This window comes from Sesamum indicum, linkage group LG8 (assembly GCF_000512975.1).
Source record: "Sesamum indicum cultivar Zhongzhi No. 13 linkage group LG8, S_indicum_v1.0, whole genome shotgun sequence".
In the NCBI taxonomy this organism is placed as follows: Eukaryota; Viridiplantae; Streptophyta; class Magnoliopsida; order Lamiales; family Pedaliaceae; genus Sesamum; species Sesamum indicum.
This window is the reverse complement of record NC_026152.1, coordinates 17,789,710-17,809,805: the sequence shown is the minus strand read 5'-3', so window position 1 is coordinate 17,809,805 and position 20,096 is coordinate 17,789,710. Positions and strand designations below refer to the sequence as shown.

The following is a 20,096-nucleotide window of genomic DNA, read 5'->3' as shown; positions in this document are numbered from 1 at the left end:
ATATATTATTTCTTGTCTCGTAAATTATTTTTGCATACATAAAAATTTATATCAATAATTATAATTTAAAATGTTATTTGACACCAATAAAAATTTTATTCCTCACTAAAGTAAGATCAAATATCTTTATGGATTACCCATTATAAAAAATTAAATAAAAATAAAACATACTTATATTTCTTTCTAATAATCAACTTACCTCCATATTCTTAAAAAGCAAACAAATTATTCAAAAAAATATTTTCAGCATAGCATTTAAATTCCCACACTTTGGTTCTTAAGTGCTAATTCTTAATGTAATGGGGTAATTGGGCTTAGATAGGAATGGGCCCAATGAAAATGAGCCCTCAGACAGTAGCGCAGCCCAATGGGAAGAGCATTTGAGTTTGCGGTCTGAATATTATAAATTCATGCGGCCCTGTGAAGTAGGGTTTTTGTTCTAGCAGGTAGAGCCTCGACCTCAGGCGCAGCATTCAGGTTCGCGCCGTTGCTTCTCTCACCGTTCTCCCTCTCTCTCTCTCACGCACACACGCACACATACACTGGAGGTTCATCGTTGCTACTGCATTGGTTATGTTCCATTTGCTCATGTTTTGAGTTTTTCTATGTGGATGTGATATACGCTAACTAGTTCGAAATTCTGAGCGTGTGAGATTTCCAGTTTTAGATTCTTTGTTCCCGTAGCACTACTATTTCACGGATTTGCGTTAAATGGTGGTCTCAGTTTCGTATAATTCGGTTTGTCTGGATGATCGACGAGATTTAGCTTGTAATGCGTGATTCGTTTAGAAGTCTCTGTGTTGGAAGTACAGTGGTGAACTGAGCAAATGTTTTGCTTGAATCATGTGCGGTTCATTCTATTCATTTTCTTTGACAGTTGTGGTCGTTTTTGTTCTTTTAGATTGAAGGAGGTGGAAGATGTCGCACAGGAAGTTTGAGCACCCAAGGCACGGATCGCTCGGTTTCCTCCCGAGGAAGAGGGCTGCTCGCCACAGGGGAAAGGGTAACCATCATATTCGATTGTACTTGGTTATTGTTGCCTGGACATGTTTTCCATGAATGGTTGTAAAACGCTTTATTGCTTCTTGATGTGCGATGGTGTAAGAATAGTCAAATGTGCATGTTGGTAGAAGTTTTGGCTATCACAAAAAAGCTTTTTCCGCTGTTAGCCATGCCCCTTTCTTTTACTGGTATATGTCTGAGAAAACAGTTGTGTAAGATACTCTAGTATAAGGATAGGAATTTTGTTCCAATACCTCAAGAGAGAATACAATTGCATATTAGTCCTACAATCTGGAGGATAAAGAGAAAAATCAGGCTCCCAAAAACTATATATTTTGAATGGTATATGACCGGCATAACTATTTTGCCAAATCTTTTATATATTTTCCTATGTAAACTGCAATTGCTTTGTTGCCTTTCATCTTCCCTTCTTTGACTAGTCTCTTACTGGTATTGATCTTTAACTCTTCATTGAAAATGCAGTTAAGGCTTTCCCCAAGGATGATCCGACCAAGCCCTGCAAGTTGACAGCCTTCTTGGGTTACAAGGCTGGAATGACCCACATTGTCAGAGAAGTCGAGAAACCTGGATCAAGTAAATTATTCCGTCATTATTTTACTTCTGCTGGTTCACAATTGACTGAGATTTCCATGTTCAAGTGAAGCCTCCATATGTTGTTTTGCCATTTCCCCTGGATCACATCTCCAAATGCTCTATAGGGCACAAACTTTAATCCCATCTCCAGTTATTTCTTTATGAGTGACTTCTTTATTTACTCTGTTCTTAAAACTCTTTAGCAATTTAAGTCAATTTTGATCCTTGTTTCTCTAGCGGCCCACTTATCAATGTTTGTGTTTCCCTGAGGCTATCTCCAGTTTCTTGAATTTGTCTAATTCTTGGAAGCTTGAAAAAATTCTCATCTGTAAATGATTATTGCAGAACTTCACAAGAAGGAGACTTGTGAGGCTGTTACTATCATTGAAACACCTCCAATGGTTATTGTTGGTGTGGTTGGGTATGTGAAGACTCCTCGTGGTCTTCGTTGCCTCAACACAGTTTGGGCTCAGCATCTGAGTGAGGAGGTAAAGAGGAGGTTTTACAAGAACTGGTTCAAGTCTAAGAAGAAGGCCTTCACCAAGTACTCAAAGAAGCTGGAGACTGATGAGGGGAAGAAGGATATCCAGGCCCAGCTGGAGAAATTGAAAAAATATGCATCTGTTATCCGTGTGCTGGCTCACACGCAGGTAACCGATCTTAATTTCCTTAATTCTATTTATATGTTAGTGCCTTGAGTTCCACTTTGTGTTATGGACTTTTAACATCTCATAGTCATGATGCCAGGCCTACTTAATTTTAATTTTATTGATATACCGTTTGTATGTTATGCAGATAAGGAAGATGAAGGGACTGAAACAAAAGAAGGCACACTTGATGGAGATTCAAGTGAATGGTGGGACTATTGCCCAGAAGGTTGACTTTGCTTATGGTTTCTTTGAGAAACAGGTCCCTGTGGATGCTGTTTTCCAGAAGGATGAGATGATTGACATAATTGGTGTTACCAAGGGGAAAGGTTATGAAGGTGTGGTTACACGTTGGGGTGTCACTCGTCTTCCTCGCAAAACCCACAGGGGTCTTCGTAAGGTGGCCTGTATTGGTGCATGGCACCCTGCTAGAGTTTCCTTTACAGTCGCTAGGGCTGGTCAGAATGGCTACCATCACCGTACTGAAATGAACAAGAAGGTCTACAAGCTTGGCAAGGCTGGGAATGAAGAACACACTGCCAGTACTGAGTTTGACAGGTTCATTACCACACTTTAATTATCATGCTTTCATCTGCATCTCTCCTTTTTCAGTAGTTCTCTAGTGCTTGCACTTATACAGATGTTGGCAACTGTCATGTCTTGTTATATTGAAAAGCTCTGTTTATTGGTCCATTGGTATAGGATTGTGTGGCATACTAACTGAGGCTCACATCAATACTTGATTTCTCTAATTGTGTTCTTTGAATTACATTTTGTTTGCTTCTGAACTGAACACCTTCAGGTGGTCTTTAATCACCAGTACAATGAATTATGAAGTTCAAATATTCAGAGGATTTTGGTTTGCTTCATAGCTAATTCTTGTAAATGGAATGATGACAGGACTGAGAAAGATATTACACCAATGGGTGGATTCCCCCACTATGGTGTAGTAAAGGATGATTACCTGATGATCAAGGGTTGCTGTGTTGGTCCTAAGAAAAGGGTTGTAACCCTTCGTCAGTCTCTCCTGAACCAGACTTCTCGTGTTGCTCTTGAAGAAATTAAGCTCAAGTTCATCGATACCTCATCCAAATTTGGACATGGCCGCTTCCAGACAACCCAGGAGAAGCAGAAGTTCTACGGTCGTCTCAAGGCGTAGGAGTTCACTTAGAAGAATATGGGATACTAGTTTTTATTGCTTAAATCATTTTTGCATGAGTCTTAGACAGCTAAGTTTTATTATGGACTGGGTTCTTCTTTATGGTTGAAGTTTTCCAACTTGTATGCTGGTTTTGAAAGTTATGTGACATGGTTTCGTTGCCAATGGACTACAGCATGAATTTTGTTTTCTTTCATCTTAATTTTTATTTCCGCGAGTTCAATAAGAGTTATATACTATTCTAGTACTGGCCCTTAAAGAAAATACAAAATCATTTAAACTCTACACCAACTTTTATGTTTGAAAGTTGGATTTTGAGGAGAAAACGTCAGGTGGCTGTCTAACAGCCCACAAAGGATGTCGGGCTGGAAGTTGAACCCGAGCTATGGTGTTTTTGAAACCCTAAACTCCCCACAACTGGCCAACTCAGGATGTGGAGGCACATTCAATTATCATACACAAAGCAACCCGTACCAGATTCCCCTCTTCAGACAGTCGGTAAATCAGAGTACGGGGAATGAGACATGAAGAAGCAAGCAGAGTCGACAAAACTTTGAATTAATTAATTACAACAGAGAGGAACCAAAGGTCGCAAAAATCCTGCTCTCATAGTAGTAAGTATAATAAGTAGGCATTCCACTGACAACAGAGAGCGGCTCATGAGATCTTTCCAAATTGGCAGCTCTTTTCTCAATTGTTTTACACGTGGGAAATTCACTTTGTGAAATTCTCCAGGGTTTTGTTGAGAGAAGGTGAGTAGGAGGGTGAGATTAGTGTGTGGTTGGAGGAAATTGGTGAGTCTGAATCATACGCTGAGGCCATCAAATCCACACTGCTTGGAGATTAAGGATTGCTTTCTGGGACTGATGGCTATTGCACAATCCACCGTCACCTGTCCAATTCCAAACACCCACCACTCCACTCAATTATTAGCATCAACAGTCTGAGGAGAACACACAATTTCGTAACAGAAGATAATTAATATATACTAATATATATATATATATATATATATATCAGTTGAACGAGTCCACATGCATTGCTGCCAATACTTTTTCTTGAATCTCTCTTAAACATATACCACACAAATTCCCCATACCCATAACCTAATTTTCCTGACTCTAACATATATAGAGCTATCAGATTTTGATGGCCATAACCATGCTACACAATTATTTATTTACTAGCGTTTTTTGCACACTTGCGTATGGTTAAACTTTTAAAATATAAAATTATAAATATTTATTAAGTTTTTCATTTATTTATAAAATGAAGTTTTTTAATCATTTAACATATTTATTGAGTTTATGATAAGTGGAAAAAGTAGTTTTAAGTAAAAATAAAATTGAGTACATAAAAAATGATCCTTAAAGAAAGGCGAAAAAGTCAGAGTGAAGAAAAAAACAGAAGAGAAAAAACACCTAATTTAGCATTCTCTCTTTAAACAGAGTTACTTTTGAAAATACATTTTCAAAGATACACCAAATTAAAAGCCCGCGTGCTTCATTAGTAGTAGATTTATGTTTTGCTAAATTTCCACATCTCAGATTCTGCAACAGCCTACCACAAAAACACAACATAAGACTATCAAATATTTTCAAGAAACCAACAAACACAAAGTCAACATAAGTGGGCTCATGACAAACTGTCCACAACTTAAGATGTGGCAAAAAAAAAATAAATAAAGCAAAAACAAACACCCAAAAAAGTATGAAAAGTAAGAAAAAACATGAAAACCCTTCAACTTTAGTTGGTTCTATTTTTTAGGTAGTTTTTTTATAAAAAAAATAAATGTGTTTTTTTAAAAATTTAATATATATTTGATTTTGTACTAATTGAAAATAAATTAAACACAGTCAAATTTATTGTATAATATACTTATTATGTAATTAATATAAAATTTTTATCAGTCACATAATAAATAATTAATTGTGTTGGATCAAATCTGATAAAAAGAAAATTCACAAAGGGGTGGTGTAGGGCGCTAGTAAGGTGTAAGGGAACAATCTTGGGAGACGCCCACCGTCCGTCAATGCAATAATGGAAAGAAAATTAGTGAGCGCGACCACTGTCTGGGGCCACTCTTCCTCTCCCTACCCCAACGCTGCCCCTCTACTAGTCTTTCAGCTTCAACCAAAAATTCTATTCTAGATAGATTTTGGTAGAAATTCAATAAATTATAGGACAATTGTAATAATCTCTTGTTGTATTAGTACTACATAGGAGAAACATTGCATTACTTGCTGCCTATTTTGAGAAAGAAAATGTTGTCAAAGTTATTCTTAAAGAAAAATTAATGAACAATATTGTCAAATGTTTTGGTTGGAATGAGAGAATAATATGAGAGTTGCAATCATTAAATCATGAAAGTGACAGTGTACTGCTACTGCTTTTCACTTTGACAGCAGAGGTAACAACTTACCTAACCTCAATCATACCCTGCCTTGAAGATAAAAGTTCAGTTCTGGGAAAAACGCCATTGCCAGCGCATTTTAGCACAAGTAGTGTAAGAAAATGTGCATGGTAGCAGAACCCACAGGTGGACAAGGAGACAAAGCAAGCGTAGAAAAAGAGACACACTCTCTTGTCCCACATGCCCCAAAAATTTCCATGAATTACATCAAAAATTTAATGCGGTTTGTTATATTTAAACTAATTATATGATAGGTATGATATTATAGCTATTATGTGTTGGATTAAACCGATTTTTAATTATGAATTTTCGGTTACATAAGTAGAAATTCAAGAAAATGGAATTGTAGTGACGAAAATTAAGATTTATAGTGTCATAAAAAGAAGGTAATAAAGAAAGTGAAAATCGGATTTGTATAGGTATTAATGAGCTTAGCTTGAGGTGAGAGCTAACCTGCAAACCGGGTGAAGTGAACCCCAGAATCCGGATCTTCGCCCCGACATCACCGACGACCCTCAACTCGACCCGGTCGTTCAACGAGGCGTCTCTCACCAAATCGGCGGCGTCGGCTTGAAGCAAGCTCACACGGTCGACGGCAATGGTGGTTTCGATCCGTCTAATGCTGTGGGCAGGTTGATAGAATCCGGGAACCGTGCCCCGTCCGAGGGGTATTCCTCGGTACATGATGGTGAACCGGGACTCGCCGTACTTGATTCCAACTTTGTTGTCATTGGTGGCGGTGAAAAGCATGTGGACGTTGAGGGAGACGGCGGCAGAGGAAGCGGTGGTGGGGCTAATGCCCACGAATTGGACCCCAACTTGCTGGAGGTCGAATTCGGGTTTTTTGGGTTTGACGGCGAGGACTATGACGAGGATTACGGCGAGGACGAGGAGGGCGAGGAAAGAGAAGAGGAGAAAGAGACAGCAGCAGCAGCCGCGGAAGGAGGCGGAGGAGGAGGAGGAGGAGGAGGATGTGGGCGGGTAGTAGTGGTGGTGAGTGCCGTTGGCGGAGGTGGTGATGGGTCTGGAGGTCATCCTGGGGTGGCGTTTTGGTGGGTTTTCTTTATGATAGGGAGGGAATTCGGAAAATAGTGAAAGGGGATAAGCCCCACCACCACTCACGGCAGTGGCCACCACCTCTTCTGCTACTTTTTGCTTTTACACTCTCTGCCTCTCTCTCTCTCTCTCTCTCTCTCTGAGTGTTGCTTGCTTTTTAAGAGAGAGAAAGAGAGAGAGGGACTTGCGTGGGAATAGAAAAGGATGCATGTGACGGTGATTCTGTGATGGTGTTGGTGTGTACTATCCTTATATTAGCATGTTGGTCATCTTATTTGGGTAAAATTTCACTTTTAGTCCTCCAATTTAATCATATATGCTTTCTACATATATCTATTTATTTTCTCTTTTAAGTTTACCATTATGATATATTTATAATCCACATTTCATACATCTATTTACTTCATTTTTGGAATCATTCTTTATTTAAAATTATGATTCATTTTATAGTTCCACACTATATTTAAATAATTAAAGTTGATTATTACATAAATAATTTCAAATTAATTGTCGCTTTCAATAAATACAAATAAAGACTATCATTATAATACACACTCGTCCAAATTTATGAACTTAAATGTAAATTCTTTAATTGCAAGACATCAATCTTAAATTTCAAACAACATCTTTCACCTAGAAAAATAAACACAATCCATCTATTTAGTTAATTCAAAATATAAAGATAAATAAATTTTAATTTTTGTATAGTATAAGATAATTATTCGTACACCCAACATATAAAGGCCAAATGCGCAACATTTGATCGGCTAATGGACTAAATTTAGCCTTGCAGGACACAAAATGAGGTTTTTACCAAAAATAATAATAATTTACAAGACGAAAAGTGAAAATTTTCGTAGCTTATTTAATTATGTGGGTAACTTATTTATTATTTAATGTTGAGGAAACTTAAGTATTATTTTAGTTAAATGTTGCCTTCCAAAAATAACTCTTTAACCATCAAAGTTAGGTGTCATAGTAATATTATTGAATTAAATGATGTAGGCTTATGCTTGGAATTTAAAATTATGGATATCAAATTATTAGTTTAAAAATTTAGATTAATTTGGATATTTTTAATAATATTAAATTCTTTTATTCTAATTTTGAATTAAATTTTTTATTGAATAGTAATAAATTTTAAATTCATTTAATATGTAGTCATTTATTTTTTTTTTTTAAATTGTTCTCTCAAATCTAAATTCATTTAAATATACTTCGTGGGGTGTCTTTGCATCCACTTCTCCCGAGATTTTGGTCTTTGAATACCATAACAATATAAAAATAAAACAAAAGCAAAAAAAAAAAAAAAAAGTCTTAATCTCTTTCCTATGAAACTTATAATAATATGTAATTAAAAACAACTCAAATGTGCCAATAAGATCTAATTTAAATGGTAAAATTGAGATTTTATAATTTCAGAGGTCATAGATTCGAATATCACCTTATGCATATATTGTGTCTACTTAATAGTAGATGTTGATTAAATTTTATTTATTTGATAACGTATTTCATTAAAAAAATATAATATTTCAAATTTATACATATAATATATATGATACATTAGTTAAAAACAACAATGTGTTCTCCATATATATATATATATATATATGTGTATGTATGTATATTCTTCTTTTTATATATTTTAGAAATGATAAAAAAATATTAAAATAAGAAATTTGTGAAATTAATTGAAAAAATAATATTACCTCATGGATATCAGATTTTACTTAATCTTTTTAAAGCATTCACTCCAACTATCATTTCAGTCCATGTCCAAATGAAAATTTCTAATACGATTCATTTGTTTAGACTAAAACTGGCTTGCCAACAAATATTCCTATCCATGTATACGTCATTCTGGATAAGCTCCTATATTTCAAACATATATACGTATTCCATGTGTACATATATATACTCGAGCAACTCTTGATTTTTGCTACAACTTCCACACATCATAATCACATACCATACCCATCAAAAAACACAAATCACCAAATCAATATCTGAACAAACTATAAACTTAGATTCATGGGGAATACGAGTAAGCAGCAATAATAATCTCCATTTGCAGTTTTCTGAGTGCGACGGCACAGGCCAGGGCTTCGTTCATGGCGTGTCGAGCCCCAGACAGTGCCTCTTCCAGGCTCTGATTGATCATGTAATAAGAGCACAACTGGGTGAGAATCTGATCGTGTCTTTCCTCGTACCTAACTACTCTCTCTTCTGCTTCTCGCAACGCTTCTCTTATTATCTTCAGTTTCTCCACCGTAGCTTTTCTATGATGCAGTTTCCGGAGTTCCGAGGATGCAAGAACTAATGTTGCTGAGGCCCCTAATAAGGCGAACACGATGCGGGCAATGTCCATTTTGTTTCTGTTTCCAGTGTTTTGCGTGTGTGTGCAGTGATTGATGATCATAGCATGCATATATGGGCTCTCTTGATCAATGAAGGAATGTTGGTAGTAGTAGTTATTCTTTGCTTCTGCTCTACTCAATTCTTCTACGTACTTTTCTTACCATAAACACAAACATGACACATGCGAAAACATTTGTAATGTAAAGGTTTGTAAATTAACATCCCAAGTTTAAAAAAAAAACAATGAAGATAACAAGGTTGTTATCAAGAATGACTAGAAAAATAAAAATGAAAAAACCAACTACGCACATCCCTATCTACTACCTAGCTATATACGTATGCTTCACAGTTCATCGTTATGTTCTTCATACTCATGATCATCAGCATCCGTTGCGCCGTTTTTCTCATACACCTTCGTTATAATAGGATTGCACAAAGCTTCCAACTCTCTTGTCCTCTCGTCCAACTCATCCTTGTCTGCGTGCTGGTTCTCGTCCAACCACTCCATGGCGTCCTTCAGAGCACTCTCGATCTCTTCTTTATCCTCAGACGAGATTTGTTCTGCCAACTTGTTGATCGTGCTCTTCATGTTGAAAATGTATGTTTCTAGTCTGTTACGGGCTTCGATTCTCTCTCTGGTCATCCTGTCCTCCTCTGCAAACTCCTCTGCTTCCCTTACCTTCTCTTCAATCTCTTCTTCACTCAGACGTCCCTTTTCGTTCGTGATGGTGATGGATTCCGACTTCTTGGCTGCTTTGTCCTCTGCTTGTACGTGCAGTATGCCGTTCACGTCAACCTCAAATGCGACTTCTATTTGGGGGACTCCCCTGCAAGAGAAATATTGGAGTAAATGTGTTGTAAGAATTACAGGACACATACTTAGTTCCTCAATGTTCAGCGTATTACTTACCTTGGAGCAGGTGAAATACCAGACAGTTCAAAGCTTCCTAGTTCTCGACAGTCTTTCGTTAGTGCCCGTTCTCCTTCGTAAATCTGACAACGTTAAGATCACTCGGTTCAGACATGACCTCTTCAGCTCATTATAGAGTTGCAAGTACCAATTCTCATACCTTGATTGAAACTGTGGTTTGCTGGTCTTGATAAGTAGTGAAAACCTGCGACTTTTTGGTTGGTTTAACTGTGTTTCTTGGGATGAGTTTTGTCATAACTCCACCCACTGTCTCAATCCCCAGGCTCAAAGGAGTCCTATCAATCAACACAATCTCTGCAGAAAACAATTTCAAGACACAAAATAAACATTAAACAAAAATGGCCTCAAAACAAAACACAAACATGATGTCTTCAATTAAGAATCATTACTTTCCGTCTCCTCGCCGCCTTCCCCACTAAGCAATCCGCCTTGAACGGCCGCTCCATGAGCAACAGCCTCGTCTGGATTCACACCCTTGTTCGGTTCTTTCCCACCAAAAAACTCCTTCAACAGCTGCTGCACCTTAGGAACTCTCGTGCTACCTCCAACAAGCACGATATCATGAACATCAAACTTGCTTAAATTTGCATCCTCCAAAGCCCGTTTCACCGGCCCCATCGTCTTCTTGAACAAATCCATGTTCAACTCCTCAAACCTCGCCCTCGTCAACGCCTCAGAGAAGTCGACCCCATCAAACAACGACTCAATCTCAACGCGCACCTGATGCTGGCTGCTCAAAGCCCTCTTGGCCCTCTCACATTCCTTCCTAAGCTTGCCAAGAGCCCTCTTATCTTGGCTAATGTCTTTGTCATACTTATTCTTGATCAACTTTACAAAATAGTTCATAAGCCTATGATTGAAATCTTCGCCTCCCAAATGAGTATCTCCACTAGTTGCAAGTACCTCAAACACTCCATTGTCGATGCTCAAAACGCTTACATCAAACGTACCACCGCCCAGATCGAAAACCAGCACAGTCCTCTCCCCTTCATTGTCCAAACCATAGGCAATTGCAGCCGCAGTCGGCTCGTTGATTATCCGCTCCACGTGCAGCCCTGCTATGGTCCCTGCATCCTTAGTTGCTTGTCTCTGTGCATCGTTGAAATAAGCTGCACAAGCAACACCAAACAAACTTTCACTTGTTTTATCAAAGACAGAAGCAGATCTTGTCCAACGTAAGAACCTTGAAACTATACCTGGAACTGTTATGACCGCACGTTTGATTTTCTTGCCCAAATAGGCCTCTGCTGTCTCCTTCATCTTCTGAAGTATCATAGCGCTGACTTCCTCAGGACTAAACACCTTAACTTCGCCATCCTTGATCTTGACTTGTATGTAAGGCTTGCCGTCTTTCACTACAACCTTGTACGGCAACATCTTCATATCTCGCTGGACCTCTGGATCATCAAACCTACCAAAACCCACCGTAAAAAATCCCAACATTACTACACCTCTGTCATATTCTAACAGAAACTTGTTAAGTTTCCAAGTATATATATCGAACTTACTTCCTTCCAATAAGCCTTTTGACGTCGAAGATGGTGCGTTCAGGGTTGAGGGTCGCCTGATTCTTGGCGGCTTCTCCGATCAACCGCTCCGTATCGGTGAAGGCAACCCACGAAGGGGTGATTCGATTTCCTTGGTCGTTGGCTATGATGTCGAGTTTGCCATGTCTATAGACTCCGACGCAAGAATATGTGGTGCCCAGGTCGATTCCGATGACTGTCTGAGACTGAGAGCTCTCAGCAGCGGCTGCTATGCCTATCAAAAATTCTGCAGAAAGAAACAATAAAGTTAAGAATATGCCAATATGGTAGTAGCAGTAGTAGACAGAGATATAAACAGACATGCAAATACATTAATTTACCTGAAGCAAAGAGGAGAAGAAAGCACACAGCCTTTTCCTTGAAACCCATATCGATTCTTGCGTTCTCTGCTAAACACCAACTGTAATGAATGTGGGAGAGTTTAATCTTTGGAGGTGGAGTGGAGATACGTATATATATATTTGAGGTTGGGAAAGACCGACAAGGAGAAGAGTTTCTAACCTTTTAGGAGTTTGATTGATGGAGCTTAACGTAGTGTTGTCAATGTCGCGTATAGTCAGAACAACATAAGTTTGATGATCTAATCTATTATTATGTATGAATGTTTCATTTCATTCATCATCCGCTTCGCTTTTTTGTTTTCTTTTTTTGACCTAATAATTATTGAAATTTCCTATGTTGTGCATATTACCTTAATTTTACTCACACTCTATAACGGTTTATTATTATAATATAACTTTTACATGTTGTAGTTCCATATATTTAATTAATTTATAAAATTATGTAATTTTTGAATGAAATCAAAAAATTGTTAATTTTATTCTTATGGAAATGGAAAAGTCTGAAAAATTGACAACTTAATCCATCAGAAAAAACAAAATTAAAAATATTCGCAAGTGCATTATGATCAATTTATTATAAAAAATAAATGAAAATCTAACGAAAATTAATGAATTGGATTAATTATCGTAATTGTGCGGAAAAACTAATTAAAATTTACCCCATAATCTAAATTGAATAATCAGCATATGTGTTGATCTGAATACCTTTTTCTTGCTTAAAGGTATGATTGTTTTTGGCCTTCAACGTTGTAGAAATAATTGGGTTTATTACATATTGTTATTTGAATTAGTGTCAATTTTTATATTTTGATATTTTATGTTTTATTTTTTTTATGTTAATTTACCATCTAAATTTTATACTTTATCATTTATAACTATTTTTTTATTAGAAAAACATCACACTACATGTGATATTTTTCACATATGCACAACATGCAATATTTTTCTAATAAAAAAATCAACAAAAGATGATCATATATGACAAAGTATAAAAATAAGCATAGTTTGAATTACAAAGTATAATTTACCCAAAATAATATTTACTTTTCTCCTTCTCCACAAAATTATTATTAAAACCGCGTCATCGTAATATTAATTTTTCAAAAGTAACTTGTCGATATGATGACCATTTTTCTACTTAATTAAAAAAAAATAAAAAAATTGAAACAAATTGCTAAGGACCTGGCGTCATGTCGTTTGAAAATGTGAACAAATCCAAGGCTTAGATAACATTTTTATGAATTTTGGGTATTTGGCCCAAAGCGAACCAGTTCCGCTTTTTGCAAGGCCTCATACATCCCAAGGCCGATCGGCTGGATTTTTATCGGACCAAAGTCTCATTCCACTTTCTCAACACCAAAAAAATCCCAAACAAAAAGAAACGCGCACACACCTCCACTGCACATAGGTCGAACTGCATCTTTCGCCAATAATGATTACGAACGTCAGGTGCTCTTTCTAAGAAAGCAATATTTCAATGAAACCATAACAAACAACACGAACATCCATCCATAGAATAATAGAAACTTTTAATTCAGAAAAACAAATCTAAAAACTCAGTAAAATTCGACGTTCCATTCCTCCAAAATATTTCACAAGTGAAGCAATACTAGAGGACTCAGAGAATCAATTAGGATCCTAGGCACCCACAAATTCTTTTTAACTTACCAGACGCTCTGAAGGATGCAAGACACCAGCAGAAAAGTGCAAAGATTAAATATTTGCTCCCCTGCCCTACTCATCCTTCTTCTCCTCGATTGGGCTACCGTTACCTGCTTCTTCTACTTTCACTGTCTCGTCAACCCTTCGATTATCATCAACGCCAAGCACATCATCCATCATATCATCCTCGCCGACATTTATGTCTTCCACATCATCCTCGTCTTCATTGTTATCTTGGCCAGGAATTTTTCTAGTCTTTGGCCCATGCTCGAGCTGATGGGTTTCGAGTTCTTTGTCCATTGTCTCCTGTAAGTTTGCCATATCGTTATTTGCTCTCCTACCTTTTCTTCCATTCTGCCACCTTTCCAGCTCCTTGTCAACGTTTGCAACATACTGCTCTGCAATCTGCTTCTGATATTGTGATAGTTCGTCTCTCCTAGCAGCCTTCCATTCTTGAAACATCTGCGGCAAGATTTAGTGTAAATGGATAGCCAAAAGAACATTACACAAACAATACATGAACAAGTTCCCAGATAAGCCAGTGTTGCTCAGATGAAGACAAGGTAACAGCACTCCTCACGGATAAGAAATGTTGTTCTAACAAGTAACAGCTGCTATGTGACGAGAAACTCACCTGTTCTTTCTGCTGCTCAGTCAAAGTTGCTTGATCCAGAGGTTTGGAGAACATGTAATAAATTGGAGGCTCTGCCTTGGTCCTAGAAGATACACAAGCAAAAGAAACAAATGAAAAATGTCAAACGTATTAAATAAAAATTCACAAAATCAACCAAAACTCGAAGCAGGAAACTATGGGTCATTAAGCTGCTTCAATGTTCTGCACATGAATGGTCACTTATCTTGATGTCAATAAAATTGTGAATATGGACACTTTTGGACCAAAATTAGAAATAACCTGCACCGAATGACAGTGATATAGTCAAAGCTCAATTATACTCAAAACACATCCACAGATTAGATTCAAATCCAAACCAAAGTACCTTATGAAATTTCCAAGTTTTTTGTGGTGCTCACTCCACCGAAGAAACAGCAATTCCAACTTTTTTTCCTCTGCCTTTGCAGCAATACGTGCTCTGAGAGTCTGACAATGGGATGGGTAACAGCATAAACAAAATATTTCAGAAGTTGGATCTTATTCTGCATAATGCTGAGTGTAAAACACAAAACATCAGCACAGATATAAAATGAATCAATCAATTGTAACGACAAACCAAATCCCTCTTCCGCTTTTCTGCAATCTGTTCACGCTCTTGTTGCCTCAGCTTTTCACTCTCTTCACGTGCGCGTTGCTCAGCCTACACAAACATGAAAATCCCAGGTAAATATTATGCACATAAGAAATTCTTATCATTCACAAGAGCGCTTAAGCTCTCAGCTCTACTTCCCAGTAACATGCAAGCAGTTGCATCTAATATCTGTGCTGACAGTCCTTGATGTAATTAAATCTTAATCTACTTCATAATTAACCAAAACATATATGCTGAAATTGTACAAGGGCTTGCTGTAGCACCAGTAATTAATTAAAACCCCATGGAGAATGGCCCTTCAAGGTAAGATTTAGTTGTAATGCTTTTACCAAATTTGTACTTCTATTGTTTAAAATGTTATGTACATGATAGCAGTAAGAGAAACCACCTAGAGATTTGAATTGGATAACAACAGGAAAAGTAAGTGAAAGCAAATTAATAGCACTAAAGCAGGGCTAAATGCCATAAGTGGAGTACTTGAAGTTCTTTACTCCAAGTGGAGAAGAAGTATAGAAATTAATACACAATGCCGTTGTTTACGAGGCACATGAAAAAATTAAGGTTGGAGCAATTGCCAATATCAACAAATACTACGTAAGCATGGTAATGAGGTTATGAGGGTTTGCGGATGAAAGGTTACAGGGTGGCAGACAAGGAGGGGGGAGAAAATACCGTAGGTTTTGTATGTTCTAAAATTATCTCAAAGTGACAGTCTTACCCAGTGTTTAAAAGATGCTGCAAACACTAAAACTTCAACCAAAAAAGGGGGTACTAAGCTAATAAGTTGTGTAATAGATTAGCAATCTCATATATACACAAAATAAATTCATCCAATATCCAACTGTAAGTTCATCAAGTTTAACCAATGTTAAAACTGGTGGTTGTCTTCAAGATAGTTACTGGTAATTCATGAACCTAAGCTACTTACTACATTTTGCATTCTTCTCATGGAAGTTGCAGATGAACAACAGGAAGTAACAAAAAGATGTGAATGCTCACCCTCTTCAATGAATCGGATCTCCTCATGTATGCCTCCGTACCTGACAGTTGCATATCTTCCTTCCGGAATCTCTGCATGTGCAGAAAAGAAAAAAAGTGAAAATTAGGACAATAGTCACAATACTGCCCCTAAAGTCCAGTCCTAACCAACGCAATACTACAAATTATGCAAGTCACCATAAAATTAATTTAATTTCTCATCCCTAAGAATATATCAGTGTACACTGGTAATGGAGAGGTTTGCATACAAAGGAACAAAATATCAATCCCTGATCGACTCATGCACCTTAGAGTGTTTCTACGAATTTATCAAATTAACAATGAGAAAAATTCAAACAATTTTCTCAAATTTGAGAAGTCATTTACCAGCAGAAATTAGACCATAGATTAAGATATCTACCCTCAAAGACTGTATATTATGATTGAAGTCATAACACCAACAGGAAATAAATATCAACTAACATATGGATGACTATTCTCGACCCAAGCTATCCAAAAATAGCAGTACAGTCATATAGTGGGTCCTCCATCAAAGACTCCAGAGGCGCCCCCTCAACAATCCCCATTCCTCAGTATTAGCAGAAAACTAGAAATCTACTGACACTACCACAGCGTTATTACATAAATAGCATCACATCAAGTAGCAAAAAGCTAGATGCAACTCTTCTCTTTTCATAACCGACAGCCAATAGAACACAAACAATAGCACACGAAGAAGCCAACACGAATTAGTTGCGAGCTTCTTTACAATATTTGGCTGCTCTATCTAAAAGCACAAACTAGTCATAAAGAGTTAAGAGCAGGGTGCATGCCGTATATTAGAAGGGTGCTCAAAAAGGGTGCATGCCGTATATTAGAAGCTAGTTGAATAAAGCATGTGGCGTCTTCGAAATAACATAAATGAGAAGGCCACAAAAAGTCAGAAGTGAATACCTCCAAAGTCCCAAGAAGCTGACCTAACATCCTCTTATTCATGCTGACCAAACTAGGGTCCTCATTCTTCGGCAATACTCTTGGTATGTGTTCCGCTGGAGGGATTTCAAAATCCTAATTAATCAAGCAAAAACCAGAGCAAACAAGAATTCATTCAGCTTAGCAGGAAACTTGACATAACACTCTTCCAACAACTTCAAGCAAAAAGCCAAATCTCTTTTACCATCTTAGATGACCTCTGACTACCATCTCTCCGAGACCAATTGGATGGATTTTTCTCACCCTGGCTTGCATTTTCATTTCCACTATCCCCTATTTCACTGGCTACATCATTCTTCTGCACATCCGTTGCAGCTTCAGAACCTTCCTCCGCTATTTCCCCATCTTCAACCTTCAACAAAAAAGGAAAGCATAATTTTACTTAAAACACATAGAGGCTTTAATGCTGTTGCTCACGTGAGATATGAATGAACGAAAAATCTGCTCAAATTCCAATGGTTTTATTCCTAATTCTAACTTTCACGCCCCAATTCCTCGACACAAAAAACCAAAACACACTATGAATTGAACTTTAGAGCTTCTCCACACCTTCACAACAGCCGAGGAGAGTCTCCTCTTCGCCGGTGGCTGGTCCTCCGCATCGTTCCTCTCGGCCTAAACATTTAATAAAAGAGATTAGAGAAACTGAGAAAGCAAAATATCGAGATTATGCTACTGTAAAGGTCAGAGAGAGAGAGAGAGAGAGGAATTTACAGGTCGAACACGCCATTGGCGGCAAAATTGCGCGGTCCGGCGCCGGATAATCCACCCCGTCGAATTCCCCTGGGATCGCGAAGCCGCTCCGTAATCTGCAGCACAGGAAATAATCAAAAAAAAAAAAAAAGAAAAAGAAAAAATGTTTGCACTATTAAGCGAAAACTGAACAAGCAGATATTCAAATACAGATAAGTATAAATATACAACCTCACGCTGTTGGCGGTAGAGTTCATCGATCTCCTTGCGGAGTTCTTCCTCCGTCTTTTCAGCCACCGCTGTGCTGCCCATTGAGAGAGAGAGAGAGAGAGAGAGAGAACGCTGCAAAACCCTTGAGAGAGTTGCTTGCAACCCTGGCTTCAAAATCGTGTAATTTCCAGAGCTATTTCTGTTTTACTTTTTATATATTTTTATATAGATAAAGCTATTTTTTATATCTGTATTCTTTAATCTGAGATGACAACTAAATCAAAAATTCCCAACCATTTTATTTTTAAAAACAAAATTACATGAATTTAACAGCAAATTATCATCCACCAAAAATAATCAATAAAATAATAAATAATATTACTTTTGGATCGTCACATAACTCATATAATATTTAATATGCCTATTTATCTATTCCTGTAAAGCTAAATTTTATAATTTCTAATTAAAATTTTATTCACTATAATTATTACTTAAACGGTAAATAAATAATTATTCTTAAGAATTAAAAACAATCTCAAATCTCCCCTAAGAGGTTTATTCCAATAATTCAAAATAAAAAAAAAAGATAAAATTATCTCAAATATAAAAAATGATAATATATTTTAAGATTTATATAAAATTAAATTTACCTAAAATTTTATCCATTGTAATTTGTGGTCAATTTTATTAAATATTTAAAAATTAAATAACAATTCAATAATAAAAAAGAGATTAAAACTTAAATACAAATAATTATTATTATTTATATAAAAATAAAATTTCTGTATTTGCCCCACAGCTTATCCCTAAGTTGTGAATAAAGCTTTTACCTGATACTTATTATTTATCTTTTGTTGGTATTAGAAAAATTACATTTATTCACCACTAATAGTTTGAGGACAAAGAGAAAATAAGTTGGAAGAAAGAGAAAAATAAAAAAATAGTGAAATATTTCTAAATAAATAAATAAAAAACAACAGATCAAATAATAGAGACACTAAAAAATGCTCCTAAATAATAATAAATAGTATAGATAGATCATATATTATTTTTTATAATTATTAGTAATTAAAATATGTAATATAATATAATCAATTTATTCAAAACAAAAAGAAGTCCACCAATCCAGGCTGCGTGGGACTTTGGCAACCTATTTCCTTCACACATCTACGGCTAGGATTGAGACTCTACTTCTCTTCTAAACCAGTGATTAAACAACACTTGATAAAAATTTTCATTATATTTATTTAATTAAATAAATAAATAAATAAAATTATAAGATAACCTTAAACATGTTAGGTTTTAGATGATTTAGTAATTACTCGATTTTATATTACAAATTCCGAAGCATTTATAGTTTCATATTCATTAATTTTTACATACATAATATTCTCTCGTGTCTTGGCACGTGTTGTTAACTGATACATGCCATATAAAATCTGAAAAATTTACTAAATCTAAGAAATAATTAGATAAAACCTTGTGGAATACAATAAACTTAATATATACAAAAGATAAAATGACAAGGGAGTCAACATCATATCTTCCAAGCCATATCACAGGCTTGAAATGTGCTTGTTGTGATAAATCATCAAAGACTGAAAACATCATGCAAAATTTTAATTGGTTCGAGCGTGATTTAATCCGATTCAATTTCAAAATTTTCATCATATTACTGTTAGTGTTAACTTAAAACGACAATTCTTTTGAGGAACGAACGATATATTCTTTTGAAATTTTAATAATTGTATAAGCCGGCACACACAAAAATGAATTTCATTAAATGATTGCCTATATGTACATTACTTAGAAGGTTTGTGCATTATTTACAATGTAATTCTGAAGAGTGGTAATAAATAAAACTTTTTTGACTTGAATAAAATGGTTGGTCAATCTTTTCTTATATTTAATAATATTTGATCAAATTTATTGGTCAAAAATTGTCTTGGAAATTTCATGATTGCAACCATTAGGCAAAACCATCTCTTCTCACTAAATGCCAAATTTGAACAAAAGTAATCTTCCAAATATTTCACAAAATCTGTGCAGATTCTTCAAAAGAGTTGACATCACACCACAACCCAAATTTCCATATCCACCTCTTCCTATAACTCATGAGAGGATTCTTATTTCTATGTTCTAACAAAGCAAATTACTAAATCAAATCATTTTCACATTCACCCCACCAATTTTTAGCCAAATTTAGGGGGACATACATATAATTGTATATTTTTCTATATGTGTGTA

The 20,096-nt window shown here is 36.2% G+C and overlaps 4 protein-coding genes across 11 annotated transcripts; 1 reads left to right on the top strand and 3 right to left on the bottom strand.

Moving 5' to 3' along the window:
- LOC105169170 (60S ribosomal protein L3) lies at positions 384–3,591 on the top strand. Of its 6 annotated transcripts, none has more exons than XM_011089498.2 (6): positions 384–477; positions 902–1,003; positions 1,486–1,596; positions 1,942–2,246; positions 2,392–2,801; positions 3,144–3,591. In XM_011089498.2, exons 2-6 carry the CDS (start codon positions 919–921, stop codon positions 3,400–3,402), a joined length of 1,170 nt encoding a protein of 389 aa, XP_011087800.1. In that variant the 5' UTR covers positions 384–477; positions 902–918; the 3' UTR covers positions 3,403–3,591. The 6 variants fall into 6 exon arrangements, with proteins under 6 accessions (XP_011087800.1, XP_020551940.1, XP_020551938.1 ...); XM_020696281.1 differs by lacking the exon at positions 384–477 and adding an exon at positions 528–548; XM_020696279.1 differs by lacking the exon at positions 384–477 and adding an exon at positions 549–570.
- Positions 3,800–7,110, bottom strand: LOC105169169. 3 transcript variants are annotated; one of them, XM_011089495.2, is made up of 2 exons: positions 6,269–7,107; positions 3,800–4,294 (listed from the first exon to the last, which is right to left on the bottom strand). In XM_011089495.2, exons 1-2 carry the CDS (start codon positions 6,848–6,850, stop codon positions 4,208–4,210), a joined length of 669 nt encoding a protein of 222 aa, XP_011087797.1. In that variant the 5' UTR covers positions 6,851–7,107; the 3' UTR covers positions 3,800–4,207. The 3 variants fall into 3 exon arrangements, with proteins under 3 accessions (XP_011087797.1, XP_020551941.1, XP_011087798.1); XM_020696282.1 differs by having other exon boundaries at positions 4,211–4,345; positions 6,269–7,109; XM_011089496.2 differs by lacking the exon at positions 3,800–4,294 and adding an exon at positions 4,809–4,962 and having other exon boundaries at positions 6,269–7,110.
- LOC105169436 (luminal-binding protein 5-like) lies at positions 8,813–12,076 on the bottom strand. Its single transcript, XM_011089827.2, has 7 exons — positions 12,028–12,076; positions 11,669–11,933; positions 11,357–11,571; positions 10,550–11,269; positions 10,300–10,454; positions 10,140–10,222; positions 8,813–10,056 (listed from the first exon to the last, which is right to left on the bottom strand). The coding sequence occupies exons 1-7, from the start codon at positions 12,074–12,076 to the stop codon at positions 9,573–9,575; spliced, it is 1,971 nt and encodes a 656-aa protein (XP_011088129.1). The 3' UTR covers positions 8,813–9,572.
- Positions 13,537–18,048, bottom strand: LOC105169168 (pinin). Its single transcript, XM_011089494.2, has 10 exons — positions 17,871–18,048; positions 17,672–17,755; positions 17,496–17,561; positions 17,131–17,298; positions 16,908–17,021; positions 15,975–16,046; positions 14,940–15,023; positions 14,709–14,809; positions 14,345–14,426; positions 13,537–14,172 (listed from the first exon to the last, which is right to left on the bottom strand). The coding sequence occupies exons 1-10, from the start codon at positions 17,949–17,951 to the stop codon at positions 13,783–13,785; spliced, it is 1,242 nt and encodes a 413-aa protein (XP_011087796.1). The 5' UTR covers positions 17,952–18,048; the 3' UTR covers positions 13,537–13,782.

Excerpts from the sequence above, each read along its gene's own strand:
- LOC105169170 (XM_011089498.2), top strand. The coding sequence starts at position 919 with ATGTCGCACAGGAAGTTTGAGCACCCAAGGCACGGATCGCTCGGTTTC. Across the intron at positions 1,004-1,485 it reads TGCTCGCCACAGGGGAAAGG|TTAAGGCTTTCCCCAAGGAT; the intron begins GTAACCATCATA and ends TTGAAAATGCAG. Across the intron at positions 1,597-1,941 it reads AGTCGAGAAACCTGGATCAA|AACTTCACAAGAAGGAGACT; the intron begins GTAAATTATTCC and ends TGATTATTGCAG.
- LOC105169169 (XM_011089495.2), bottom strand. The coding sequence starts at position 6,850 with ATGACCTCCAGACCCATCACCACCTCCGCCAACGGCACTCACCACCAC. Across the intron at positions 4,295-6,268 it reads TCACTTCACCCGGTTTGCAG|GTGACGGTGGATTGTGCAAT; the intron begins GTTAGCTCTCAC and ends GGAATTGGACAG.
- LOC105169436 (XM_011089827.2), bottom strand. The coding sequence starts at position 12,076 with ATGGGTTTCAAGGAAAAGGCTGTGTGCTTTCTTCTCCTCTTTGCTTCA. Across the intron at positions 10,455-10,549 it reads AGGCGGCGAGGAGACGGAAA|AGATTGTGTTGATTGATAGG; the intron begins GTAATGATTCTT and ends TGTTTTCTGCAG. Across the intron at positions 10,057-10,139 it reads GGTATTTCACCTGCTCCAAG|GGGAGTCCCCCAAATAGAAG; the intron begins GTAAGTAATACG and ends TTTCTCTTGCAG.
- LOC105169168 (XM_011089494.2), bottom strand. The coding sequence starts at position 17,951 with ATGGGCAGCACAGCGGTGGCTGAAAAGACGGAGGAAGAACTCCGCAAG. Across the intron at positions 17,299-17,495 it reads TCTCCTCGGCTGTTGTGAAG|GTTGAAGATGGGGAAATAGC; the intron begins GTGTGGAGAAGC and ends TTTTTGTTGAAG. Across the intron at positions 14,427-14,708 it reads AAACTTGGAAATTTCATAAG|GACCAAGGCAGAGCCTCCAA; the intron begins GTACTTTGGTTT and ends TGTATCTTCTAG.